The 24,139-nt window shown below is 39.8% G+C and overlaps 1 protein-coding gene across 1 annotated transcript in view; it reads left to right on the top strand.

The window, feature by feature from the left end:
- CNTNAP2 (contactin associated protein 2) overlaps positions 1-24,139 on the top strand; it is a 1,739,191-nt gene that overhangs the window by 1,140,361 nt on the left and 574,691 nt on the right. The window contains exon 13 of the mRNA XM_081799929.1: positions 14,697-14,897. Coding sequence (XP_081656055.1) covers positions 14,697-14,897 — 201 coding nt within the window. The remainder of the gene's footprint in view (positions 1-14,696; positions 14,898-24,139) is intronic.

Below are 24,139 nucleotides of genomic sequence, written 5' to 3'. Positions count from 1 at the left end.
GAGACAAATAATGCAAGATATGTTAAGAAAAAAAAAAAAGAAGAATAAGGTAGCGGGAGGGGAGGAATGAAGCGGGGGAAATCGGAGGGGTGGACGAACCATGAGAGACGATGGACTCTGAAAAACAAACTGAGGGTTCTAGAGGGGAGGGGGGTGGGAGGATGGGTTGGCCTGGTGGTGGGTATGGAGGAGGGCACATTCTGCATGGAGCACTGGGTGTTGTGCACGAACAATGAATCATGGAACACTTCATCTAGAACTAATGATGTAATGTATGGGGATTAACATAAGAATAAAAAAAAAAAGGCAAAAAAAAAAAGAGAAATTAATTTTCATATAGTCTTGGAGGCTATAGATCCGATATCATGGTGGCCTCAGGGCTCAGGGTCATGTGCTCTGTGAAGGCTCAAAAGAGACTTTTTCTTACCTCTTCCATCTTCTGGCGGTTGCCGTCCTTGGCGTTCCTTGGCTCGTAGTTACATTATTCCAATATCTGTCTCATTGTCACATGGTGTTATGTCTGTGTGTCCACATTCTCCATTTTAGAGGACACCAGTCATTGGATTTGGACCCATCCTAATTCAGTTTGACTTCATCTAAACTTGATTATATCATATAAACTTTGCTTATATCTGCAAAGACCCTATTTTCCAATAAGGTCACATTTACAGGTTCTGGGTAGATACGAATTTTGGGAGAACACTCTTCAGCCCAGTACAGTAGGTTCACTTAGATTCAAATATATCAGATAATACCTTGATAGTGTTTTTTGAGTTGTATTTGAAAACAACCTCACACTCATAACAGTAGAGGAAATAACTAAATTGGAGAATTGAAGCATACCTGTACAAAAAATTGCAGAGGTTTGTCAAAGTTTATACTTAGATTACCATTGTTTCCGCATGCAGGAAATGGGAACAGACCCTGGGCTTGGGTGCGTTAAATCCTGCTCCATCATCCTCCACTGATTCGTCCCCTTGCTTGGTCACTCCTTTGGACGTGTCATCTGTCAGCTTCATGCTAGGAGGTTTACACATTCCTATAAAGCTAGGTGTTTTTCTCCTTTTTCTTCCTCCTTTCTGCTTTCTCACCTGTCACTTTTGTTGAGGGGTCAGTAACCTTTTTCCATAAAGGGCCACAGAGTGAATACTTAGGTTTTGTGGGCCACCCCATCTCTGTGGTGCAGCGGCCACCAGACACAACGTGTCAACAAATCAGTGTGGCCATGTGCCAATAAAACTTCATTTATGGACGCACATGTGTGCATTTTATATAAATTCCATGCGCCATGAAATATTACTCTTCTTTTGATTCTTCTACCCATTTAAGACCGTAATGAGCAGGTCCACCTTGAGGACTGTATGAAGAGGAGGCGGGCCAGAGTTTCCGGTCCTCGCCAGGTCTTATTCCTTCTCTCAGGTGATCTGTCTGCCTTCACCTCACCTTTTCTAGCTCAGAGCACATTCTGCACGCTGTACAATGCTCCACGTCTCTTTTTCTCCCCACTTTCTGTCCTTTCCCTGTCTTTCTTCTTCCTTCCTTCCTCCCCTGTGCACTTGCGTGCTTTCTCTGCCCCTCACCCTCGATACTATGTTCCCAAAATAAATACCCACTGCCTCTAAATTATATTTGACAATTGCACATTAATTATGTTAACCATTTCCCATTTTCTAAAAATTGAGGGTTAGTGATAATAAGTCATGGGAATATTCATAAGATGATCATTCCCTTATTCAAGATAAGAAATAAGCTTTAAAATCCCTATATAAAATGCATACAGATTGTAATAATCCCTTGGTTATTGTTTAAAGCATGTGTTTTCTCTGCCGGGTGATCAGCCTCCAAACATATCCAAAATTAGAACGCTGTACAGAGTACTAGGTGCCAATTACCCAGTTTCTACAAGTGGCCAATAATAGCCAATTTTATTTCATTTGTCTCTCTCCTTCCCACCATGGAATTACTTTGAAGCAAGTCCCAGACCTCAGTAGTACTTTCGCCTGTATCTATTAAAGAGCATGGTTCTTTTTTAAAAAGCATATCCACAGTCATATTATCATAGCTAAAAACCAATCATAATTTAATATCTTTAAATATCCAGTGTTCAATTTCCCCAATTGTTTCATAATTGGGCAGCCTTCATTTTGTGGGTCCCAATATATGAATTAACTTTATCATGCCCAATATGACTTCATTAGTTCAGCAAGTACCAGGTACTCTGCTGGACAGTAAGGATTAAACAGTGGCAGTGATGCCCACATTGCCCTCACTAACTTAACAAAGTTGTAGCTATGAAAAATGTTACAAATATGATAGGAGAAATGCGAGTGCACTGGTAAACATAGATTTTTAGGGAAGCCGACAGAGATGGATGGACATCTAACTTGAACTTCGTATGGTACTTGGGGTTGGGATGTGAGCAGTATGTTCTGCAAAGTGCTTAACATCTGAACCCTGATGGACTGAGATGAGCTTGGGCAGGTGGCGATGTTCCTGGCCTGGGGCAGAATTTGCTGCGATTAGAGTCAACCTCGGATTTAGGGAACTTCACAGAGAATCATTTTTAAAAAGTGAAATCACCAAATGCATTTGTACTTCTGTTAAAATTAAGGTGAGAACACCAGTTTTAGTCCCTTTGACTATGTTAACTCTGATATTTTAAGGGTTTCTTTCCCTAAAAAGTTATTTCTAGCTAATTATCCTTACCAAGGAACTTAATCTGTCAGACTGTCTTGCTAATGTTCCTCACAATGGGGGCTGCTTCAGTGAATAGAAACTGAGTTAATGGGGAAAATTAAATACTTAGAGGAGTTGATTATTTGGGGATTTTCTTCCAAAGTGATAAATGTTATCTGTATTATCATCTTTTCTTTTCTTTTTTTTTTTTTAATTAAGCCCGGTACCTGGGTTGGAAGAAGGGAGGAAGGGCCCCCTCTAATGGGGAATTGCTTACACCGTGGTCCTTCCTGCCCCTAAAGAGGTAAACTGCTAGGATATGTTTGATCTCCCAAAATTTCAGGGAGCAGACAGTGATGTGAGCTTGGGTCAACATGAAAGGAAGGGCCGTCTGGTAAGATTCTGTTCTGTTAATAGCGAATCAAACTGTCATTTCCAATTGTATGTTTTCTCCTACATCAAAGCTTTTTAGATAGAAACTTCAGAAAGAATGTAATTTCTCAAGTTAGGTTTAAACTAAGTACTAACAGAAAATAAAATTCCCCAACAGTAAAATAGATATAAAATATAATGCTAGAGAATTTTAAAATATTATGTACATTAAGGAACTTGGTGTAGGTTATAAGTGGGTTTATGATTTTATATAGTAAATCTTATTACTTGGATTATTCTGGTGGTTGCCTGAAAATTAGCAGTTACTTTTTCAGCTTGTACCATAATTGCTTATTTTGTGTAGCTTCTCCCACTTGCTCTTTGGTGGCTTTAAACGGCCATTATTCATCTGCATGTGCCCAGGGCCTAGAACAGTGCTTGGAATAAAGCACGTTGTTCATAAATGAAGGCTTCTCTGCTCCTGACACTCTTACCACAGAAAGAGGCATCCCCATACTTGGCACAGAACACTTACTCTCTTACTGTTCAACCTGCAAAGAAATGATGATGGTTTTAAAGATGCTCGTTGCACCTTAGATATATTTTTATGTTGCTCTTTTAAAAATCATTGCAGTTTAATATCATGTAAATATTGCAAGTACAATACCAGTCCTCTATAATTTCAAATATCACTCTGATGGTTTCACCTGTAAAGACTTTCTAAATGCTGACTTTTTTTTTTTTGAAGCTTGATGCTGTAGCGCTCTCTGGTGTAAGCTATAACACCATGAACTATCTACTTCACGTGGGTACTTTACAGGAATCACTGATGATTATGATAGTGATAGAGGCTTGTTGGAAGCTAAATGAAGAAAGGAATAAGGTATATGATTAGCACAGTATTTATTAAACTTCTGCAGACTTCTAGGCACTGTGCTCAGAATTTGAGATTCACCAGTAAAAAAGTTATAAAAAAAAAATTCTCCAGCCTAGTGGAGTAATTTATAGTCTTTGAGGAAGGTGGTAGGGGAGACAGACAACAGAAAACAAGCATTACAAATCAGTAAGTTATATACTGTGTGAGGAGGCCATACGTGCCTTGGGACAAGGAATGGAGAAGGTAAGGGGCAGTGTGGGGGTAAGTTTGAGTAAGGCAGGCAGGGTGGGCTTCAGCGAGATACGCCGTTTGAGTCAAGACTAAACAGAAGAGAAGGATGTAGTCCTGAGACCGGGGGGAGGCCCCTTGAAGGCTCAGGAGGCAGCCGGGCCCTGAGACAGAGCCGCTTGTCACAGCCAGGCAACAGGTAGAGACCAGGATGGGGGAGTCATTATCGGAAGTGATTTTTTTTAACCTAGTGTGTGCAGTATGTTTCAAGGTATTTTTGAATAACAGTTATCTTTAAAGGTCCACAGGAATGTTCAGTCACTGATCCTGGATGACATTTACTTAGTCCCAGCTTGGAATCGAGATTCAAATCTCATTTCTTTTACAAGCAACAAGCGAAGAGTAGCATTTCTTTGCCACACGGGGCAGAAAACTCCTTGTTGCCACAGAGATGGACTCCTGACTGTCAGATACGCACATACCACATCTCTACCCAGTGTGAGAGGAAAGGGAAGGGAAGATTAGCTTGTCTAAGTATTGACATAAATGCAGTCAATAACTCCAGGCGTACTGTAAAAGAAATTTAACATCCCTACAACGGAACAAAAACATTAACAAATATCTTTCTTCCCAGAAAAGAGCTAATGCCTTCTCAGAAAAAAAGACACAAAAGGCTTCAAATTGTTCTTCGGGTGGGCGAGAATGATCCACCATTATTTATACATGTTCACAGCACTCGATTTGTCATCCATCTTTGGGCTGGAATCGTGAGCATAAAAATAATCAACACTTTCCACCACCTGCAGAACATCATCTGTACTTTTAGCTCGTTTCCTCGGCGCTTCCTGCAGAGGTTCCATCTGCTTTACAAACCTTATTTCTCGACACGTGATTAGAGCTGTTTATGCCACCTGAGCTGCATCCCTGGCTGGCGTTATGAACGGTTCACACCACCACGGCCCGCCATTGTGACGTGGCGTCTGCGGTATTAGAGGCTCGGCTCCAGAGAGGCTTGTCGTGCTCGCCCAGTATCTACTGGCGGAGAAAAATGTGACACCGAATTTCTAATAATTTAAATTATGTCAGTAGGATTATTTTTTTTAAGATTTTATTTATTTATTTGAGAGAGAGAGCACATGAGAGGGGGGAGGGTCAGAGGGAGAAGCAGATTCCCTGCTGAGCAGGGAGCCCGACGCAGGACTCGATCCAGGGACTCCAGGATCATGACCTGAGCCGAAGGCAGTCGCTTAACCAACTGAGCCACCCAGGTGCCCTGTCAGTAGGATTATACTTACTGAGGAAATCTTCTAAACAAAATAATGATCTATGAAATTTCTGGTCTTCAAAGTTATACATTTGGAAGACTGATGAGATTTTCAAACAGATCCTCTTAAAAATGACAGAAAAAGAAAAAAGAAAAGACTGTATTATAACCTAACATTATGCTGAGAGTCTTTCTATCTGAAAGATTTATAAACAATTTTGTTGGAATTAGTACCTTAAATAACTACAAGTGGTAACTACGAAATTATTTTGTGACTTAGTAAAGCACACAGCTCATGTAAAATCAATATTTCCTAGATTATTAACTTGAGTAAATATGGATCTTGGTGTAAAGTTTACCTGAAATAAGGTGCCCCTTAATTGTTTGTTTCAATACGAAGTATTTCTAGCTTTTATCCAATACTCAGACTAAGAAATACAACCTCAAATAGAAAATTAAACCCCGTGTATATCCCTAATCTTATTCCTCTTGGCTTGTTCCTGATCCTAGAGGATCCTGATCTATTGAGGATGATGTTAGCTGTGGGTGTGTCATAAATGGCCTTGAAGAAATATTTTTAAAATATGAGTTGATCTTTTATCTCCACAGGTTTTCAACACCCACCTATAACCATGCACTAGACCTTTCAACCCATGCACAATTGTTAGGGCTCTGCATATATTTCACTATTGCAGACCCTTCAATTTCCAATTGATCTAGATCCCATCCACTAAATCCTTTTTGTCTCCAAAGTATTTGGTCTGAACTATAAGAATGAAATTGGCCTTACCTTACCCTTCATATAGCTCATCAGTATTTAACCTTTATGATTCACCGACAATGTCGGGTCCCCCTGGTCATTTTACAGCTTTCTAAATCTGGGTCATGTGGACATTCTGTAGGAACTCACAGTAGCCTGTGCATAGCTCTATTTTAACACTTGTTTGTGATTTGTAATTTCATGCTTAATGTTCTCTCACCATCAGTGGACTACAAGCCTGCTGAGAACAGGACCTCAAGTCTTTATCATTCTTATATCCCCAGAACCTAACTGATGAAACCGATCAGGAACTCAATAAATAGTTGTGAATGTGTGCATTATTTAATTACATTAATGTTTTATAACATTTTTCTAAGTGCAGTAGGTTATATATTGTTGTCATTTAAAAAGTCTATCTGTGGGTGCCTGGGTGGCTCAGTCTGTTAAGTGTCTGCCTTTGGCTCGATCCCAGGGTCCTGGGATCGAGCCCCGCATTGGGCTCCCTGCTCAGTGGGGAGTCTGCTTCTCCCCCTGCCTCTCCCCTCTGGCTTGTGCTCTCTCTCTTGCTCACTCTCTCTCAAATAAATAAATAAAATCTTATTTAAAAAAAAGTCTATCTGTATGTTTCCCCCACCCCCTGAAAATTAGTGGGTTGCTACGGGAAAGACAATAAAAATGTTGATGTGTCACCAACCATGTCACCCCTGGGTCAAAGGGATGAGGAGTGAAAAGAACACTAAATCTAGAACCAAGAGACAAAATCTCCATCATTTTGCCACTAACTCTTTATAGTCAATTGGGCAAGTCACTTATCACTCCTGAGACTTGGCTTCTTAATCTCTAATAGAAGAGAGTCATAATGGATGTCCTCTAAGATGTTATATTGATGGATTATTTGGGATTCAGAACTTTTCACATGAGAACATGGCTTCCTTCAAATGTTAGGCTTCTTCCTTTGGAGATGTGTTCCTATGAGGCTGCAAATTTTAAGTTTTGCAAAAGCAATTCTTATTAATGTCGCATTTAGTTGGAGATCCTTGCTCATATCTTGCTCATTGTTAATGCCCAGTTGTTGATTGATGGAATCAGGATAATAGCCATTAAGACTTCTATGTCCAAAGAAAGCCACAGATAAAGTTATTGGAATGCAGTTTATTGGAGGAGAGATTTAAGGATGTACATGCTTTTTATCCAGCAGGCCAAGATTTACATGCAATATGGAAAATCTTGGGTGACATATATATCATAGTTCACTTCCCATTGCGTTACTCTAAGAGTGAGAAACCCAAAGTCATTCCTGAAGAGTAACTGTAATAGGGCAGTATGGTTCCAAGGAATTTGGACTGCAAGCAGTTGTTGGTTATGCCCCTCTAAGATGTTTTATATGCCATTTTAAATTTAGATAGCTTATAATGTATTCTCTTTTTAAAAAAGATTATCTCAGGGCGCCTAGGTGGCTCAGTTGGTTAAGCGACTGCCTTCAGCTCAGGTCATGATCCTGGAGTCCCGGGATCGGGTCCCACATCGGGCTCCCCACTCAGTGGGGAGTATGCTTCTCCCTCTGACCCTCTCCCCTCTCATGCTCTCTCTCACTCTCTCTCAAATAAATAAAATCTTAAAAAAAAAATAAAATAAAAAGATTATCTCAGAGTTAATATGAATAAAGGTGAGAGAAAAAAGCTCTCAGATTAACAAATTGGTCTTCAGCCAGTACAGTGATAATGATTTGAAAATCAAAAACACTTAGATGCATATGCAGATGTATAGGACACACACACTTTTTCCCCACTGCATTCAGCTCAGATTGGGCTTTTATTAAAATATGCTCTGTAGGGGGCGCCTGGGTGGCTCAGTTGGTTAAGCGACTGCCTTCGGCTCAGGTCATGATCCTGGAGTCCCTGGATCGAGTCCCACATCGGGCTCCCTGCTCGGCGAGGAGCCTGCTTCTCCCTCTGACCCTCCCCCCTCTCATGTACTCTCTCTCAAATAAATAAATAAATCTTTAAAAAAAAAATATGCTCTGTAGGGGCACCTGGGTGGCTCAGTTGTTAAGCATCTGCCTTCGGCTCAGGTCATGATCCCAGGGTTCTGGGATCGAGCCCCGCATCGGGCTCCCTGCTCCGCGGGAAGCCTGCTTCTCCTTCTCCTTTTCCCCCTGCTTGTGTTCTCTCTCTCGCTGTGTCTCTTTCTGTCAAATAAATAAAATCTTTAAAAAAAATTTGCTCTGTAATGTGAACTTCAGAGTATATATGGATAACGTGGAAAAGAGTCAAAAACAGCCGTATATACATGATAATGAAACCTGTTCCATCCTGTGAGGATTTATTCTTTGCTTTTTTTCACTGGTCATTTCCTGGCTTTATCAGTTCCTAGTCAGAACTCCAGCCTTACAGAGAACTGAGTTCTCATGAAGTGAATTACTTGAGAATTACAGATAGGATAAGGATGCGGGGTCACTGGTAGAGGTGGCAGAGGGACCTTTCTGATGGACTCATGTCAGCACAGCTAAGGTGGGTAATCTGTTGGTAAACCCTGTTTATGGCCGAGCAGAGGATGAGTTTCGACAGTGTGCTCTACATGTGTCCCAGTATTTGAAAAATACAATTAAATCATCTGTATTGAAAACATTGTACCGTGTGACAGTTTTTAAATATGCAATTGCATGATGAGACAGATACTAAGCTCCCAGTAATCACAGAAGGCATTTTCAAAGCACGCTAACCCAAAGAGTATTTGAAATACACTAGTTTATCAATTCTTCATGAAAATGGAACAGTGGCAGAAACTTAGAATTTGCCATACCTAGTGGTTTCTATTTGCGTTACACACGTATCTGATAACACAGATTATATAAACACATTACAAATATGGGAATAAGATTCTTAATTTTTCACTTATGATACCAGCAAAGGAAAATCTATACAGTATAACTTTCTTCTAGATGGCGGATATCTGCAGAATTGTTAATCTTACAGAAATGTTAAGATATCTGCATTTGTCACTTAAGACTTAATGGCTCATGTGTAACATGCAAGCGTTAAAAAATAATTTGCAAGATGCATCAACAGTAATTGCTTTATGCCATTAAAATAGAGTTTATATATTACCTTTTATAATGCCACAACACTGTAAAAAGATTTAAATCTTTATATACATATATATGGGGGGTTGTATGTATGTGTATTCTTTTTTTTCAAGCCTTCCTGAGTTATAGCTTTATTGAAATAAAGAATAGTATGTCAGGGAATAAGTTCAAGCATGCTACATTAACTTGCTTCAAACCTTCCAATTCCAAAGGGCTTTCCATCTCACACCTACCCAACCCCATTACACCTCAGACTTTAATTCCTGCTATTCTTTCCTTCCTCACTCACTGGCCTCCTTGTATACCTAAACAATACCAGAATATCCCAAAATTAGAATGTTTTCATTTGCACTTTCTCTGTCTGGAATACTTCTCCCCAGACATTCGTGTGGCTTGCTAGACAATGATCTTATTCATTTAAACATCACTTAGTGAGTGAGGGCTGTTATGGTTTCCACTGTGTTTAAAAATGTAATCAGACAAAGAAAGACAAATACCATGTGATTTCACTTATATGTGAAATCACTCATATGTGGAATCTGAAAAACAAAAGAAACAAACAAAACAAACAGATTCATAGATTCAGGAAACAAACTTGGTTACTAGATGGGGAGGGGCTGGGTGATGGGCCAAATTGTCGAAGGGAATTAAGAGCTACAAACTTCCAGCTATAAAGTAAATAAATCATGGGGTTGTAATGTACAGCATAGGGAATATAGTGAATAATATTGTAATTAGCATGGTGACAGATGGTAACTAGACTTGTCATGGGGATCATTTCACAATGTATAAAAATATCAAATCACCATGATGTATACCTGAAACTAATAGGATATCGTATGTCAATTATACTTCAATTAAAAAAAATTGCAATCTACACCCAACCTATTCTTCCATTCCCTGTTGTAGTTTTTCTCCCCATTATCAGTTGCTAACTATATATATTTTAATTTTTTGCTCATTATCTGTTTTTTCCCCACTAGAATACGAGAGTGTAAACTGCAAAAATTTAGAATTTTTTTTTTCTCTGTGGCTTCCCTAGTGCCTAGATCCATATCTGTCATGTAGTGGGTACTCAGTAATGTTTGTTGAATGAGTGAATGGACTATAAAACAAATATGAAGAAGATGGTGCCCTCAAGACTGATACTGAAATGTGTGTGCTGAAATGCATGTATGTGGGGTTTAGGGCCAAGCAATCACTAGGACCAAAATGTTAGAGACTAATCAATATTAACAAATTGGTTAATATTTTTTAAGTCATTGACAGAGACCATTATAGGTGACCATTTTATTTTACTTGCTTAATGTTTGCCTTTATGAACATTATTTTGTATGAATTAAAAAGGGGTTTATGATATTTTTAAAAGGGGCCAGAGGAGAGTGCTGTTTCATTATGAGTTAAAGAATGAAAGTTATGGAATATTGGAATATTGCTACCAGACAAGGATGAGGTCCTGATAAGGATTTTTTTTTTTTTTTTAAAGGTAAGTACAGGACACCTGGGTGACTCAGTGGGTTAAGCGTCTGCTTTCGGCTCAAGTCATGATCCCAGGATCCTGGGATCAAGACCCGCATCGGGCTCCTTGTTCAGCAGGGAGCCTGCTTCTCCCTCTGCTTCTTGCTCTCCCTGCTCGCTCAGTTTCTCTCTCTCTGACAAATAAATAAAAATCTTTTTAAAAAAATAAAAAATTAAAGTAAAATTTAAAAAGGTGAGTAGTGATGAGTTCTCAAATGTTTTGACAGAGGCTGATTTTAACAGAAAAGAGATGAAGCTAACCTTAATTAATGGATCTTCACTTAGGGGAAGGTAAACGTGAAGGTCTGGATATAAATGACAACCAGAATGTTGTCAGAATCATGTCAGAAAGAGAGGGAATTACTAAAACATACTGTAGTTTCTTTGCCGTCTCAGAGGAGCTGGAAGAAGACAGTTCTGATCAGGCCAAGGTGAAAGTAGGAAATCATTACCTTACGGAAAATGTGTTACTGCTTGGGTACTGTATTGAACTTGTTTTAGTTGGTTTAAGAGGAGCAGGGTGGAAAGGATTCTGACGTAGAGACATGTTACAACAGATGAAGGGAAATTAGAGTCTAGAACGAAGTGGGCTTGTCCAGGCTCTCGGGAAGGTCGTGGCCGAGCCAGAACTTGAACCACAGTGGTTCAGTAAGTTCCTAGATCAAGTTATTTGTATTCTATTGATGTTTTCTTAATTCATACTGATATATTGTGAAGGTCTGTTACATGCGAGCTACTATTCTAAGCACTGTGCATCCAGCGTTGAAAACAACCCCTTGCCTACCCGCCCCCCCCCCCCCCGCCATGGGGAGACAGAAGGGAAACGTGCCCTCAGTCACAGAGGGATAAATACTGTGGAGAAAACAGAGCCGGTCGAGGAGATAGGAAGCAGCTGCGGTGGGGAGGGGCGAGCAGAGGAAAAGTGGCATTGAGGCAGCTATGGGGGGTGGGGCTGCGGATCTCCAAGGACAGAGTGAGAGCAAAGGCTCCAAGGATGGGCTGCCTGAGGGGTCTGAGGAAGGCAGGGGTCAGTGTGGCTGGAGCCCGAGGAGCAAGAGGGGGATGAGGAGGGCAGGAGGGGCTGGGGCAAGGCAGGCGGAGTGGGATCACAGAGGGCCTTCAGCCGTTCCAGCAACTGGACTTTCACTCTGAATGAGACCCTGTGCCACGTGATGGCTTGGAGCAGTGTCCGAATGTGGCTTATATTTGCAGAGGCTCAGCTTGGCTGCTGTGTGCAGGGTAGGTGTGAGAGCGCGGGGGGTGGGTGGCTACAAGGTTTTGTGTGATGGGGGCAGGAGGAGGTGGGGGCTTTGACCAGAGCGGGGGGCGGGGCGGGGAGGCTCTGAGGGTCAGGAGTGCTCAGATCCTGAACAGAGAAGGTAGAGCAGACAGGATTCACGGACCGGTTGGAAATGAGTGTAGAAGAAAGGGGGGGGGGATGGGGGCTGAAGTGGGTACCCCCCGCCCCCGGCTTTGTTCTGAGCAGCTGGAAGAATAGAGTTGTCCTTTACTGAAAGAAGGAAAACTGCTTGAGGGGCAAGTTCAGAAAGTCTCTTTTAATCTCTAGTGCTCTCTCTCTCTGTTCCCTTGTAATTTATAATTTGTTGAAAAAACTGGATTGTATAATCGGTAGAATTTCATACTGCACGGATTCTGCTGACCTTTCCCGTTGGGGTCATTTAGCATATTCCCCTCCCCCAAATATACATTGTTTTCAGTGCATGTTTCCCTGAAGCTGGCAGTCAGGACTGCGAGCTCGGTGAAGTTCTTGTTTGATTTTTCGCACGCCGCTTCCCAGGCAGAGTTGTGTACTTCCACCGGAAGGCACATGTCCTCTGGTTGGACATGCCGTTATATTAGCAGCCGTGAATTAGCCATTGCTCAGAGCCCCCTTGTTAGAAGTTACAAAATGATGGTCCTATAATCCCATCACTTAGTCCTCATTTATGAGCTGGAATATTTCCATACAGAGAGCGTTAGTTCTGTGACGGTTCCTACAGGAAAGGTAGGCTAAATGCTGGATTCTTCGTGCTTATTTCCTAATATTCAAAATAACGAGTTAGTTACTTGGCATTTTCCAAGACTGAACATTTTATTTTAATGAACTCCTGGAATTAAACATCCCTAATGTATTTTATTCCATTGCAGGAGATTCTTACTGATGTTAAAAAATCATCCTTCTTTGTTCCTGGGGGTTTCCGAACTGCACTCTGTTTCCAATAGCTTATTTGTTTCTATGTGACATTATGTTCCAGGCTTATTTTGTGCATTTCCAGCCCTGAAATCAGTCACTTCACCCGGCAGCCCAGTTTCCTCTTAATGAAAAATCATATTGAGTGAGGACAATCTGGTTCTACAGGTTGTCCTTGTTTGGGGCCTTTTCCAGTGGACAGAGCTAGGACATAGGTCTGCATTTTTTAAAAAAGAAAAATTATGGGTTCCAGTGATATTTCTAATTCAAATTCAGGAGTATGTAGGGTTATAATTTATATTCATCAATCTTATATTCACTTCTCCTTTTTTTTTTTTTTAAGATTTTATTTATTTATTTGAGAGAGAGAGAATGAGAGACAGAGAGCATGAGAGGGAAGAGGGTCAGAGGGAGAAGCAGACTCCCTGCCGAGCAGGGAGCCCGATGTGGGACTTGATGCAGGGACTCCAGGATCATGACCTGAGCGGAAGGCAGTCGCTTAACCAACTGAGCCACCCAGGCGCCCCATCACTTCTCCTTTTCACACATTGAAATTTTCAGGGTCCAGAGCATCAAGGTAATTACTCATTTGTATTGTTGCCCATGTATAGAGCATTTCAGTAACAGAACGCAGGGTCCAATTTTACCTGAAAGGTCACAGTGAAAGGGACATTTGTTGACAAGATGAGGATGCATATTCTGATTAGAGCAAACAGCATATACAAAGATTCAGAGGCTTGAGAGAGCACAGTTCATCTAAGAAAGAGCAGATGCTGTTGTACCAGAGGAGTGATGGGTCAGGGAGTCAGGAAGGACTGGGAACATGATGAGCTCACATTCAGTGCCGTGAACCATGAACATTAGCATCAACCACAGACAAGCTGTTTTCTGTGTTTAGGAGGTATCTTGTATTTAGTTTTCGGGTTTCTTTTTTTTTTTTTTTAAGATTTTATTTATTTATTCATGAGAGAGAGGCAGAGCGAGAAGCAGGCTCCCAATGAGCAGGGAGCCCGATGCGGGACTCGATCCCAGGACCCTGAGATCATGACCTGAGCCGAAGGCAGACGCTTAACCATCTGAGCCACCCAGGCGCCCTAGTTTTCGGGTTTCTTTTTAAAAGATTCATTTATTTTAGAGAGAGGGGGAGAGAGTGAGCAAGCAGGGGAGAGGCAGAAGGAGAGAGAGAGAATCCTGAAGCAGACTCCCTGCTGAGCACAGAGCCCAATGCAGGGCTCCATCTCATGACCCTGAGATCATGACCCGAGCCAAAATCAAGAGTCAGCAGCCTAACTGAGCCACCCAGGCGTCCCTTGCATTTCTTCTTTTTTTTTTTTTTTTTAAAGATTTTACTTATTTATTTGAGACAGAGAGAATGAGGGAGAGAGCACATGAGAGGGGGGAGGGTCAGAGGGAGAAGCAGGCTCCCCGCCAAGCAGGGAGCCGGATGCAGGATTCGATCCAGGGACTCCAGGATCATGACCTGAGCCGAAGGCAGTCGCTTAACCAACTGAGCCACCCAGGAGCCCCCTTGCATTTCTTCTTAATAAAAAGCATTTCTTTCTACTTTGTCTATATAAGGAAAACCTGCAGGATAGAGCTTGAAGGATGGCGATCCTTAACTTTGTTCTACATCAGTTCAGAGAAAGTGCAGCTCAGTTATTTTCTACCACTTAAAGAAGTCCTTGCATCCTAATGCCCCATTTCGTGGTATTTTTCTCCCCACAGAGGACAAAGTGTGGACCATAGTGTCTCACAATTTGCAGATGCAGACCACAGTGGTGGGCTACAGCCCAGAAAAGTACTCTGTGACGCAGCTCGTGTACAGCGCCTCCATGGACCAGATCAGCGCCGTCACCAGCAGCGCCGAGCACTGTGAGCAGTACGTCTCCTATTTCTGCAAGATGTCGAGGTTGTTGAACACACCAGGTAGGCTGAGAATAGAGTGTTACTTTTAATTACTATCTCAGCTGGTGCTTGGAATGGTCTAAACAATCCAACAGGTGTGACTTATTATCTTACAGCAAAGTCTCCAAAGTGCAGGCAGCTGTGAAAAAAGTAAAACATCCCTTGGTTGGTTTTCTGGGGAATGAAACTGAAAAAGTACAGTTTTCAGAAAAAAATTCCTTTGTTTTCAACTTACAGATTTTTCAATTTTACGTGCATATACGTGTGTATGAGTGTTTCTGGTGCTTAATTATCAGTAATTGCTTTGGGCAAAAGTGTATCAGCGCCTCTTGTGAACTTCCAGGTAATGCCTTCTGAGTTCTTCAGCTGTCTTTAACGTAAAGCTGAAAGCATTCTAAAGGCTGCCCGAGGTAAATAACTTGTAGAATAGCGATAAAATTTAGAGCTCTTTATTGTCTGTAGTCATTTAACAGTATCTGCTTGTCTCAAGAAGTTCAACCTAATTTTTTTTTCATGATGGCTTCCTTTTAACGATGCCTCAGGATGTGTGTGGGGGGGGGGGGAGGTATAGAAAATAAAGAGTTTCCAAAGGATACATTAGAAATATCTTTTCCAAGAAATCCATATGCTTTGGGGTTCTTGGCAGCAGATTCAAGATGTTGACAGAAAACTAAATCCCTCAGTCTATAGTATAACAGAGTAGAAATAAAGCATGTGCTCTGAGTCAGAGAAACAAATGTTCACACTTTTCAGCCTTGCCGCTCTCCAGGTGTGACTTTGGTGAATTAATTGAACTCTTAAGCCTCAGTATCCCATGTCTTTTTCATTCAAATAGGGATCATAATGCCTACTGCAGGTGAGTGAGAATTTCATAGGGTCATGCACTAAATGCTTACTATAGTGTTTGATGCATTTAAGGACTTCACAAATAGCAAATAGTGTATTGATTATTCTTAATATTAAGTAACTTTAGAAGTGCCATCGTGCTACATCACAGACCAACGGGCTATTTGCTGCCCCAAATCAGTGTTGGATTGGAGGCAGTATTGTGTGGAATACTTACAAAGAAGAGTTATAAAAAACATACAATATTTTAAAGATTTGAGTGTTTTTTTTAATGTGCAAAGACTTGTGCTGAAATTATAGATGAGTATAACCTATGGACTCTAAGAAAGTAAAATCTGTAAATTGTGGACATGATTGGTTCAGACACTGAGGTGGTGCTTAGAGGCAGAAAGACGATTTGAGGATGTTGAAGGAGGGTAAGCAAAAGTCCAGAAGACAGAATGTGAATGATCCGTCAGGTCATGGTGAGAAGTAGCTCAGCAAAAGCAGAGTTCAGTAACAATAAGAAGAAATAAGGTTGGAAAACACATGGGAGAAACTGGGGGCGGAAGGGTGTGCTGGGGGGTGCATGAACTAAGTGTTCCACTGTGGACCTGGGATTTTTTTCCCTGAAGGCTGGTGCTTCTCAGACTTCGGCAGGCATTGGAATAACCTGGGACATTAATAACGCACAAATTGCTGAGCCCCAGTCCCCAAGTTTCTGATTCACTAGGGCTGAGGTGGGGCTCAAGAATTTGCATATGTAATGAGTCCAATGGACTGAATTGTGTCCTTCCAAAATTTGTATGATGAAATCCTAACCCCCAATGTGACTGAATTTGAGATAGGGCTTTTAGTAGGTAAATAAGGTTAAATGAGTTCATAAAGCTGGTGAGATTGGTGGCCTTATAAAAAGAGGGAAAGCGAGTTCTTTCTCTCTCCCACATGTGGACACAGTGAGAAGGCAGCCATCTGCAGGCCATGACGAGAGCCCTCACCAGAAGCCAAGATGTCTAGCAACGTGATCTTGGACTTAACAGCCTCCAGAACCATGAGAAAACAAATGTGTGTTGTTTAAGCCCCCCAGCTGTGGTATTTTGTTATAGCAGCCTGAGTGCATTAATAACCTGAGTTCCCAGGCAATGACAACATTGCTGGGTTAGAGACCGCTCTTTGAAAGCCACTGCTGTGGGCCATGGGAAGCCTTCCAAGTCCCTACAGCCCAACTGTTCTTCCCTGCACTTGCACTTACCATCGCCTTTTTTACTAGATCCTGCTTTCAGTGCCGGGAAAAGTCAACCAAGGATGATAGAAAATACAGGGCACTGGGTGCAATTAACAACTTCTGTCAGCTTGTCGGCGCTGAGTTTCATGAGTGAATGCTCTTTATTGAGGTGCATTCCAAAGATCTCAGTCAATTAGTCTTCAGTCCTGAGGGGTGTGGGTGTGGGTGAGGATGGGGGCAAACTGCTGACCAGACAAGTGGCTTGGTACCATCAGCTTTATTTTCTTCCATTCTTCTCTTTGACTCCAAAGTCAACTTTTGCTTTTTGAATTTTGCTCTGGTGGTTACAAAACACAGTGTGACTTTTAAATAAGTTCAGTTTACAGTTTGGGCGCTAGGAGAATTAGGTTGGAAGTAAGCAGGAGAGTTTGCCTCTGGTGCTGGTCTTGTTTTTCATTCCTTCCCTCTTCCCTCCCGGAAGCCCCCTGTCTCCTCCCTGCAGCCACTAAGAGGCCTCACACACTTACTATGCTCCTTTTCAAAACCAGAGGGTTTCTAAAACATCAGGAAAAATAGGATAAATTTTTTAAACACTATTTCAGTTACATTTTCTAATAATAAGCTAAACATACTTTTTGTCAACCTCCAGACGCCTTTTCAGGGGAAATAAATACTAAATTAAAATCAAGAGTTAATTGTTAATCTGCACAGTAGCAGATTATTTTCTTGTGATTCCATACATTGTGTTTCCAGACCTTTGTAGATGATTATTGTACTTAATAGATTGTACTTTGAAAATAAGTTTATCATATGCTGCTTGCCTGTATGTACATATATATAAAAATAATTTTCACTCACAAAAGATTAGTACTTAATAAATGCTGATTGGAATGAAATGAGAATATATAATTTTAAGTATTACCTCATCCTACCTTCAGGCAGTTGTTTTAAACAAGTTCAGTTTGTCAAAATGCTGATTCCAGGGCCACACTCTTGGAACTCTCATTTGATAGAACTTGGTTGGGGCCCAGGAATGTTTGCTTTTAAAAAACCATCTGTGGGTAGTTCTGTGATCCAAACACTAAGAAACGCCATCTTTAATTTATGGTGTAAAGGTCTCTCATATTAGACTTTAAGATTTCAATTCTCCATGTTGGAGAAGATTAAAGGGAATATTAGAACTTGTCTGGCCAATTAAAAGAAAATGGCATACATAATCATCTGCTCCTTCAGCTAACCTAGATTGGCATTGTAGTATTTATTAATCCTTTTCATAGACAAGTCTCTAAATGTTATACAGCAGCCTTCACTTCTGAGTCATTCTTCATGCTCCCAATTTCTGTTTCCCAGGCTAGCTAATCTGTAGAACAGCTGAAGCAAGGAAAAGGAGTAGTTGACAGCAAGTGTTTCTGTATGATTGTGTTCTGTGTATGTCCAAATAAGAAAGAACACAATTTAATAAAATCTTTAATTTGTTGTTTTAAGGAGCTAATGTTTGCTGTAATTGGGATTTTTTTTTCTCCTTCCTGGTAACATTCAATTTTAAATATCCATTTACTCGTTCTTAACTAAGACTGAATTATATTGGAACTTCTGCAGTACTTATGACATCTGTTTGAATATAAAGTATATTCATTATAGTCATGGCAATTAAAATGAATATCAAATGAGTTTGTAATAGCTATGCACTTAAAATGTTATTCTTTATTTTAAGAGCCTTACCCTCAAGAGTTCATTTGGGGCTCTATAGTTTCTAATGATGCTTACGATAAAGAGTTGATTTTGTATGCATATGGATCTCATTTTTGTTTTGATAAATGTTTGATTGTGCCATACCGTTAGCCAACAAATGTAGAATTACTCATTATTGGTTTCTCACAACTTTACAAGAGTAGTAATGTTATCTCTTCTTTTTATTACTACAAAATTTAAAAATGGAATCAATTTTAAAGTAATGATTTTGCCATTCGTTAGGGTCATGTCTATTCTTGCCATGTTACTTATTAATTCAGTTGTTCTTAGCTCTGTAAAAGACATAGAAACAAGACAAAGTTACTTTATTCCATGGAAGAGCCATAGAGTTTGGAGGGAAGCCTACCAATTTGGGAATGAACAAATTCTCCCTAAACAAAGGAAACCATTAATGGGTATCCAAAGCCAAAAGGATGTTAACATGTTTTATATTTATAACCCCAGAACTGCCAAATGTAGTAATATCTGAACTTAGGAAAGACAAAAATCATTAAACAATGAAATATAATTCTGAAATAAATACTTTAAGAACCTGGATTTGATAAGTTAGATACCAAGAGAAAGTTTCATTAGATCCAACTTGAGAAACGTCTTAGCAATCCTAATGCTTTTAGATAAAATATTTCCCTATATTTGGGTACAACCTATTAACCTGCTTTAAAATGCTTATTTATATATCTTAGATGCACTGGAGTCATATATTATTTTATAAAACATTATACTTTCTAATTAAGGATTATTTTTGGTGAAGTATTTATTCCTTATACCTATCAAGATTTATTTAACTGTAGAGGTGTAAACTTCATATGGTTCCTGTTTTTCTGACTGTATTTAGTGTTGTTTTCATTGGTTTCCAGTGTTTCATTTCTTTTAATTTCTCAATGTGGTCTTATTCTCATAAGTCATAGTTTTATTGCTTCTTTTGTTGGAAGAAGCAATATAAATTATCCATCCTTTTGGGTAGTTTACTATTAGATTTTGTATCTATTGAAAAGGAATTATGTTCACAATTTTTGCCTGTAAAGTAAGCAATGTAAAATTCAATATACTTTGATGATACTAAACTGTGATTTAGTGGCATCCAAAAGACAAGAAAACATGACTCTGGTATTGTAAGTTATAACCTATCTTTAGAAAAAAATTTCTAAACTTTGGTGAAGTTATTAAGAAAGTGAATTTTCCAAGTTGGCCCTATGCATTTTAAGAAAGCATGATGTTTACCTCTTGAAACATAGGTAAAAACATTGCTTAATGGTAGCTAAAGATTAGCATTTTCATTGTGTCCCATCAGTATATTAATCAAAAGATTAGTAATTTGTCTAATTAATTTTTGTGTTAAATAATTATACTAATACTGGAAGACTCAGTTAAATGGGGTGAGCAAAGAGGTAGAAATAACTAAAAGGGAAAATTAGAGGATTAAATATAATATTCCACACCCAGGCAGCTAGACTCTCCATAGAGGGTGCTGTGGTGAAAAGAGAGAGAATGATCACAGGGAAAATAGAGGCTATTTCAGCAATATGGATAGAATTGATGAAAGCCTCAACTGGAATAATGGTTGAGATAATCAGTATACAAATATTTATTGTTTCTTGTGTATCAGGAATTGTGACATGTAAGCTGACATGTGGATTCATACGAGTTAAGTAAAAAAAAAAAAATGGCAGAGGGAATTCTAGATTAGAGATGTCAGAATGTGCATTGATTCGGAGATGGAGGTCAGGGGACACGTACTTGGGAGGAAATGAGAGAGGTCAGAATGGCTGGAGTAGAAACTTTGCAGGTGAGAGACAAAGAGAGAGAAAGGAGACAAAGGAGTCTTGCATGACCTTAAGGATTCCACTCAAAGGGCAAAGGGAGTGGTTTTAAGTGGGAGATCCCAGCTGTTATTTGGAGAACAGCATGGAGGGAGAGCCGGGTTTGTAGGAAGAGAACATCCTGTGCAGGGCCACCGCAGTATGGACAAGACTGGATGTCTGAGCCGCTCCCTGGGCCTTAAGAGGGAAGACTTTCTTTCAAGTGTATAGGTAGTAGAATCAACATGAGTCATGATTGCTTATCTGCAGAGTAATTTTAGGAGAGGGGAAAAGACCATCTTCCCCTGTACCTAGGAGTAAAGATAAAGTGCATGACTCTGAGCAGTTGTCATGCCTTCATCAGATGACTCAGTGAGGTCATGGGAAGAGCAAGGAGAGAACATTGAAGGAAAGAAAACACTAATTTGAAAAGGTAATTGAAGGAGAGGTTGCAGCTAACTAACAAGACCCAAAAGTGATGATCAGAGCAGTAGGAAGAGAGTCAAATTAGGAAATCCTAATAATCAGGAAGTTAAAGGAAAGGAGTGTTTAACAATAAGCAAACAAGTAAAAAAAAAAAAAAATGAACAAAAGAAAATTGAGGTGTGGTCAGTGGTGAGACATCATATGGGGGAAGCCAGGCCTTGGCTTTGGCTGTTGGGAGACCACTGGAGTTTCCTGTCGGTGGGGTATGGTGCGTAGAGCCACCGGAGAATGAATAGAAAAAGGGAACAGCAAGTGAAGGTTTTCAAGAAGTTCCATGGTAAGGAGGGATGGCTAAATACAGATTTGCTGCTTAGTCAAAAGACAGAACCAAAGCGAGGGTTTGGGAATTTTTTATATTTTTAAAAATGAGGGAGTTATGAGTAAGTTTATAAATGGAGGAAGCAGTGGAAAGGAAGAGGCTAAGATTTAAAACAAAAAGATTAATGATGGGGCCCCAGGAGAGACAAAACAATATGGAATTTGCCTTGGGGGAAAAAAAAAAAAAGAATACCTGCTCTGAGAAGGGAGATAAAGGAAAGAGTAGAGATTTTCATTAAATTCTATTGACCAACACCATTCTTGACATTTTATCTCCTTTAGCTCTCAGAGTTATGTGAACTAACTTTTATTATCTCCACTTTGCAAAGTAGGGCTCAGAGAGGTTAATAAACTCACCAAAGGTCACTGTAGCTGGAAGTGAGAAAGCAGGGTTCAAATGCAAATCTAGCTTCTCATAAGCCTTGCGTGCTGACTTACTGAGGAAAGCGTGAACATGTGGCGAGGTCAGGCCTCCCCCCCCCGCCCACCAAAGTGAGGCTAGAGCAAACCGTAGCATGGGATCCACCCATCCCATCTCTTCAACCACCATGAAAGAACGTTTTCCTTCGTGCCTTTTACTTTTTGTCTTTGATTAGAAATGCTCTTTGCCAAGTGACTTTTGGTCAAGTCCAATATTTCTGATTAATAAATTAATCTTAAGGGCAAATTTACTGAGGACAGCTTGACTGACCTCTACTAAGCGTACTGCATTTCAAGGTGCCAACCTCTTGAGCTTTGAGGTGTGACTTTGAAAAAGATTGACCTTCTAGAACTTGATGAAGACTTGTTATTTCTGCCATTTTATTTTGTGAGTGCCTGTGCATAGCTTCCTTTATTTTTAAATGACTGAAATAGGAATGAAGGGACACTTTGAAGCAATCCTATATCACACTGTAGAATTTGGCAAGTATCTTCTCATATACTTAAATCATCAACATTTTTTGTTTGCATATCATCTTTAAAATTATCCATTTCAATGACATCATAAAATGAAGATAAACCTAATTGATTACTTTGTGTAAATTATGTTTAAAAATACCTCTCTCCTCAATAGGATACTGAAAAAAAAAGAATTTTACTATAAAAATCCCTTGCAAATATCTAGTTTTATTAAGAAACATTGAGCAAAGGTTTGTTGAATACAGAATACTCTGCTAGGTACTATGAGAATACAAGGTGGGCAAAGAATAGTTTTTAAACAGCATTTGCCTTAAGATATAGAAACTTTTTTATAATGAAAATAAAGTTATTTATTTTCTGAAGGGATTTTACTGGTACATCTTGGATAAAAGATTGAATAAATTTAGAACTCGTAACAATTCCTTAAAACATCAGTGTGTGTATTTTGTACAGGAGGGAAGATCAGGAGCTATTTGGGAAAGCTTAGGAATGCGAGGAGAGAGGGGTTTTGAGTTCCATGGGCCAGTGTACCAATCCAGGTTCAACCGGAGAAATAAAACCAGTAAGAATATATATATTTAGAAATTCATTGCAAGGAATTGGCTTATTCAGTAGTGGGACCTGGCTTGGCAAGTCCAAACTTGAGGCAGACAGGCACTCAGGAATGAGAAGAAGGCTGCTGCCCATGGGTAGAGTATCTTCTCCATGGAAGACCAAGTCCTTTCATCCTTTCAGCTGATTGAATCAGATCCATCCAGCTCATGTGGCCTAATCTCTCTTACTGAAAGTCAACCGATAATGGACTTACCGACATCTACAAAATACCTGCATAGCAACACCTTGATTTATGTTTGGTTGAGTGGGCACTGTAGCCCAGCTAAGTTTGCACACTAAACTGATCATCATAGTCAGCAGAGATTATTGTTTTAAAATGAACAAGTGAGAAATCCATTTCTAGAGTAACGATGATTTATTCCCTCAACTGTGGAACATGGAGCTCTCTCTGTCAGCATAGACAGGTGAGAGCAACATGTTAGAGGTGTTGGGGGACCTTTTATTCTCCCATCTCTCCATTTATGATGAGGGTACATATGAACCTGGTATCACATTGCCAAATAAAATATCATTTTATATGGTTAGAGCAATGATAATTTGAATGAATCAAGTAGATCAACTTTACTCAAAAAGTCAGAAACAAAGATTTTCCTTTTCTCTGTGTTGTTTCAAAAAAAAAAAAATTGTGGATGCCTTTATTCCATATTTTAGCCAAGATAGCCTGTGTCCACCAGGGACCTGGCAGGATTCACTCATTGTTGGCTCAGAGCTCCTCCTAAAGGAAAATATTTCCATTGATCCAAGTAAGTGTACCCCAGACCCATAACCTTAGGAAAGCTGCAGCTCCCTCACTCCATCCACATTACTTTGCAGTGTTTCTGTGTTTTTTCTTTTATAATTGAATCAAATCCCATTGCCATGCAAACTAAAAGTAATGTTACAGAAGCTCAGAGAAAGTTAAAGAACTCACTTTTTTTTAAGAATGGATAAGAATGAAATAATACACAAGTTTGTCTTCCAAGTTTTGTTATTTCCCACCAGTGAATGACAGAACTTCTCTAAAATACTGAGTCTCCAAAAAGGCAGCTGGATTCTGTTATCCTGTTTGCCTGTGATTTACCCAAACCGAGTGACGGGGTAGTTTTTATAGGAGAGTGAATAATGTTGCAGACTGTTAGTCCAGTAGAAATGCCATAGCCATTTGACCTTCATTCTGTATCTTAAATTCTCTTAAAGAAAATAACTCTTTTGTTCCCCCCCTCTTGGTACTGGATCTGAAATTCAGGCTAAATGTATTGTCCTCTTAGATAAATAATATTATAAAATTTCTAAATTAGATTATGAATGGAGGAAAAATGGCATTAGTGTTTATTAAATGCTTACCATGGACATTTACATCTATT

Source organism: Leptonychotes weddellii, chromosome 12 (assembly GCF_054177405.1).
Source record: "Leptonychotes weddellii isolate Sample4059 chromosome 12, ASM5417740v2, whole genome shotgun sequence".
Taxonomy (NCBI): domain Eukaryota; kingdom Metazoa; phylum Chordata; class Mammalia; order Carnivora; family Phocidae; genus Leptonychotes; species Leptonychotes weddellii.
This window is presented reverse-complemented; position numbering and strand designations above follow the sequence as displayed.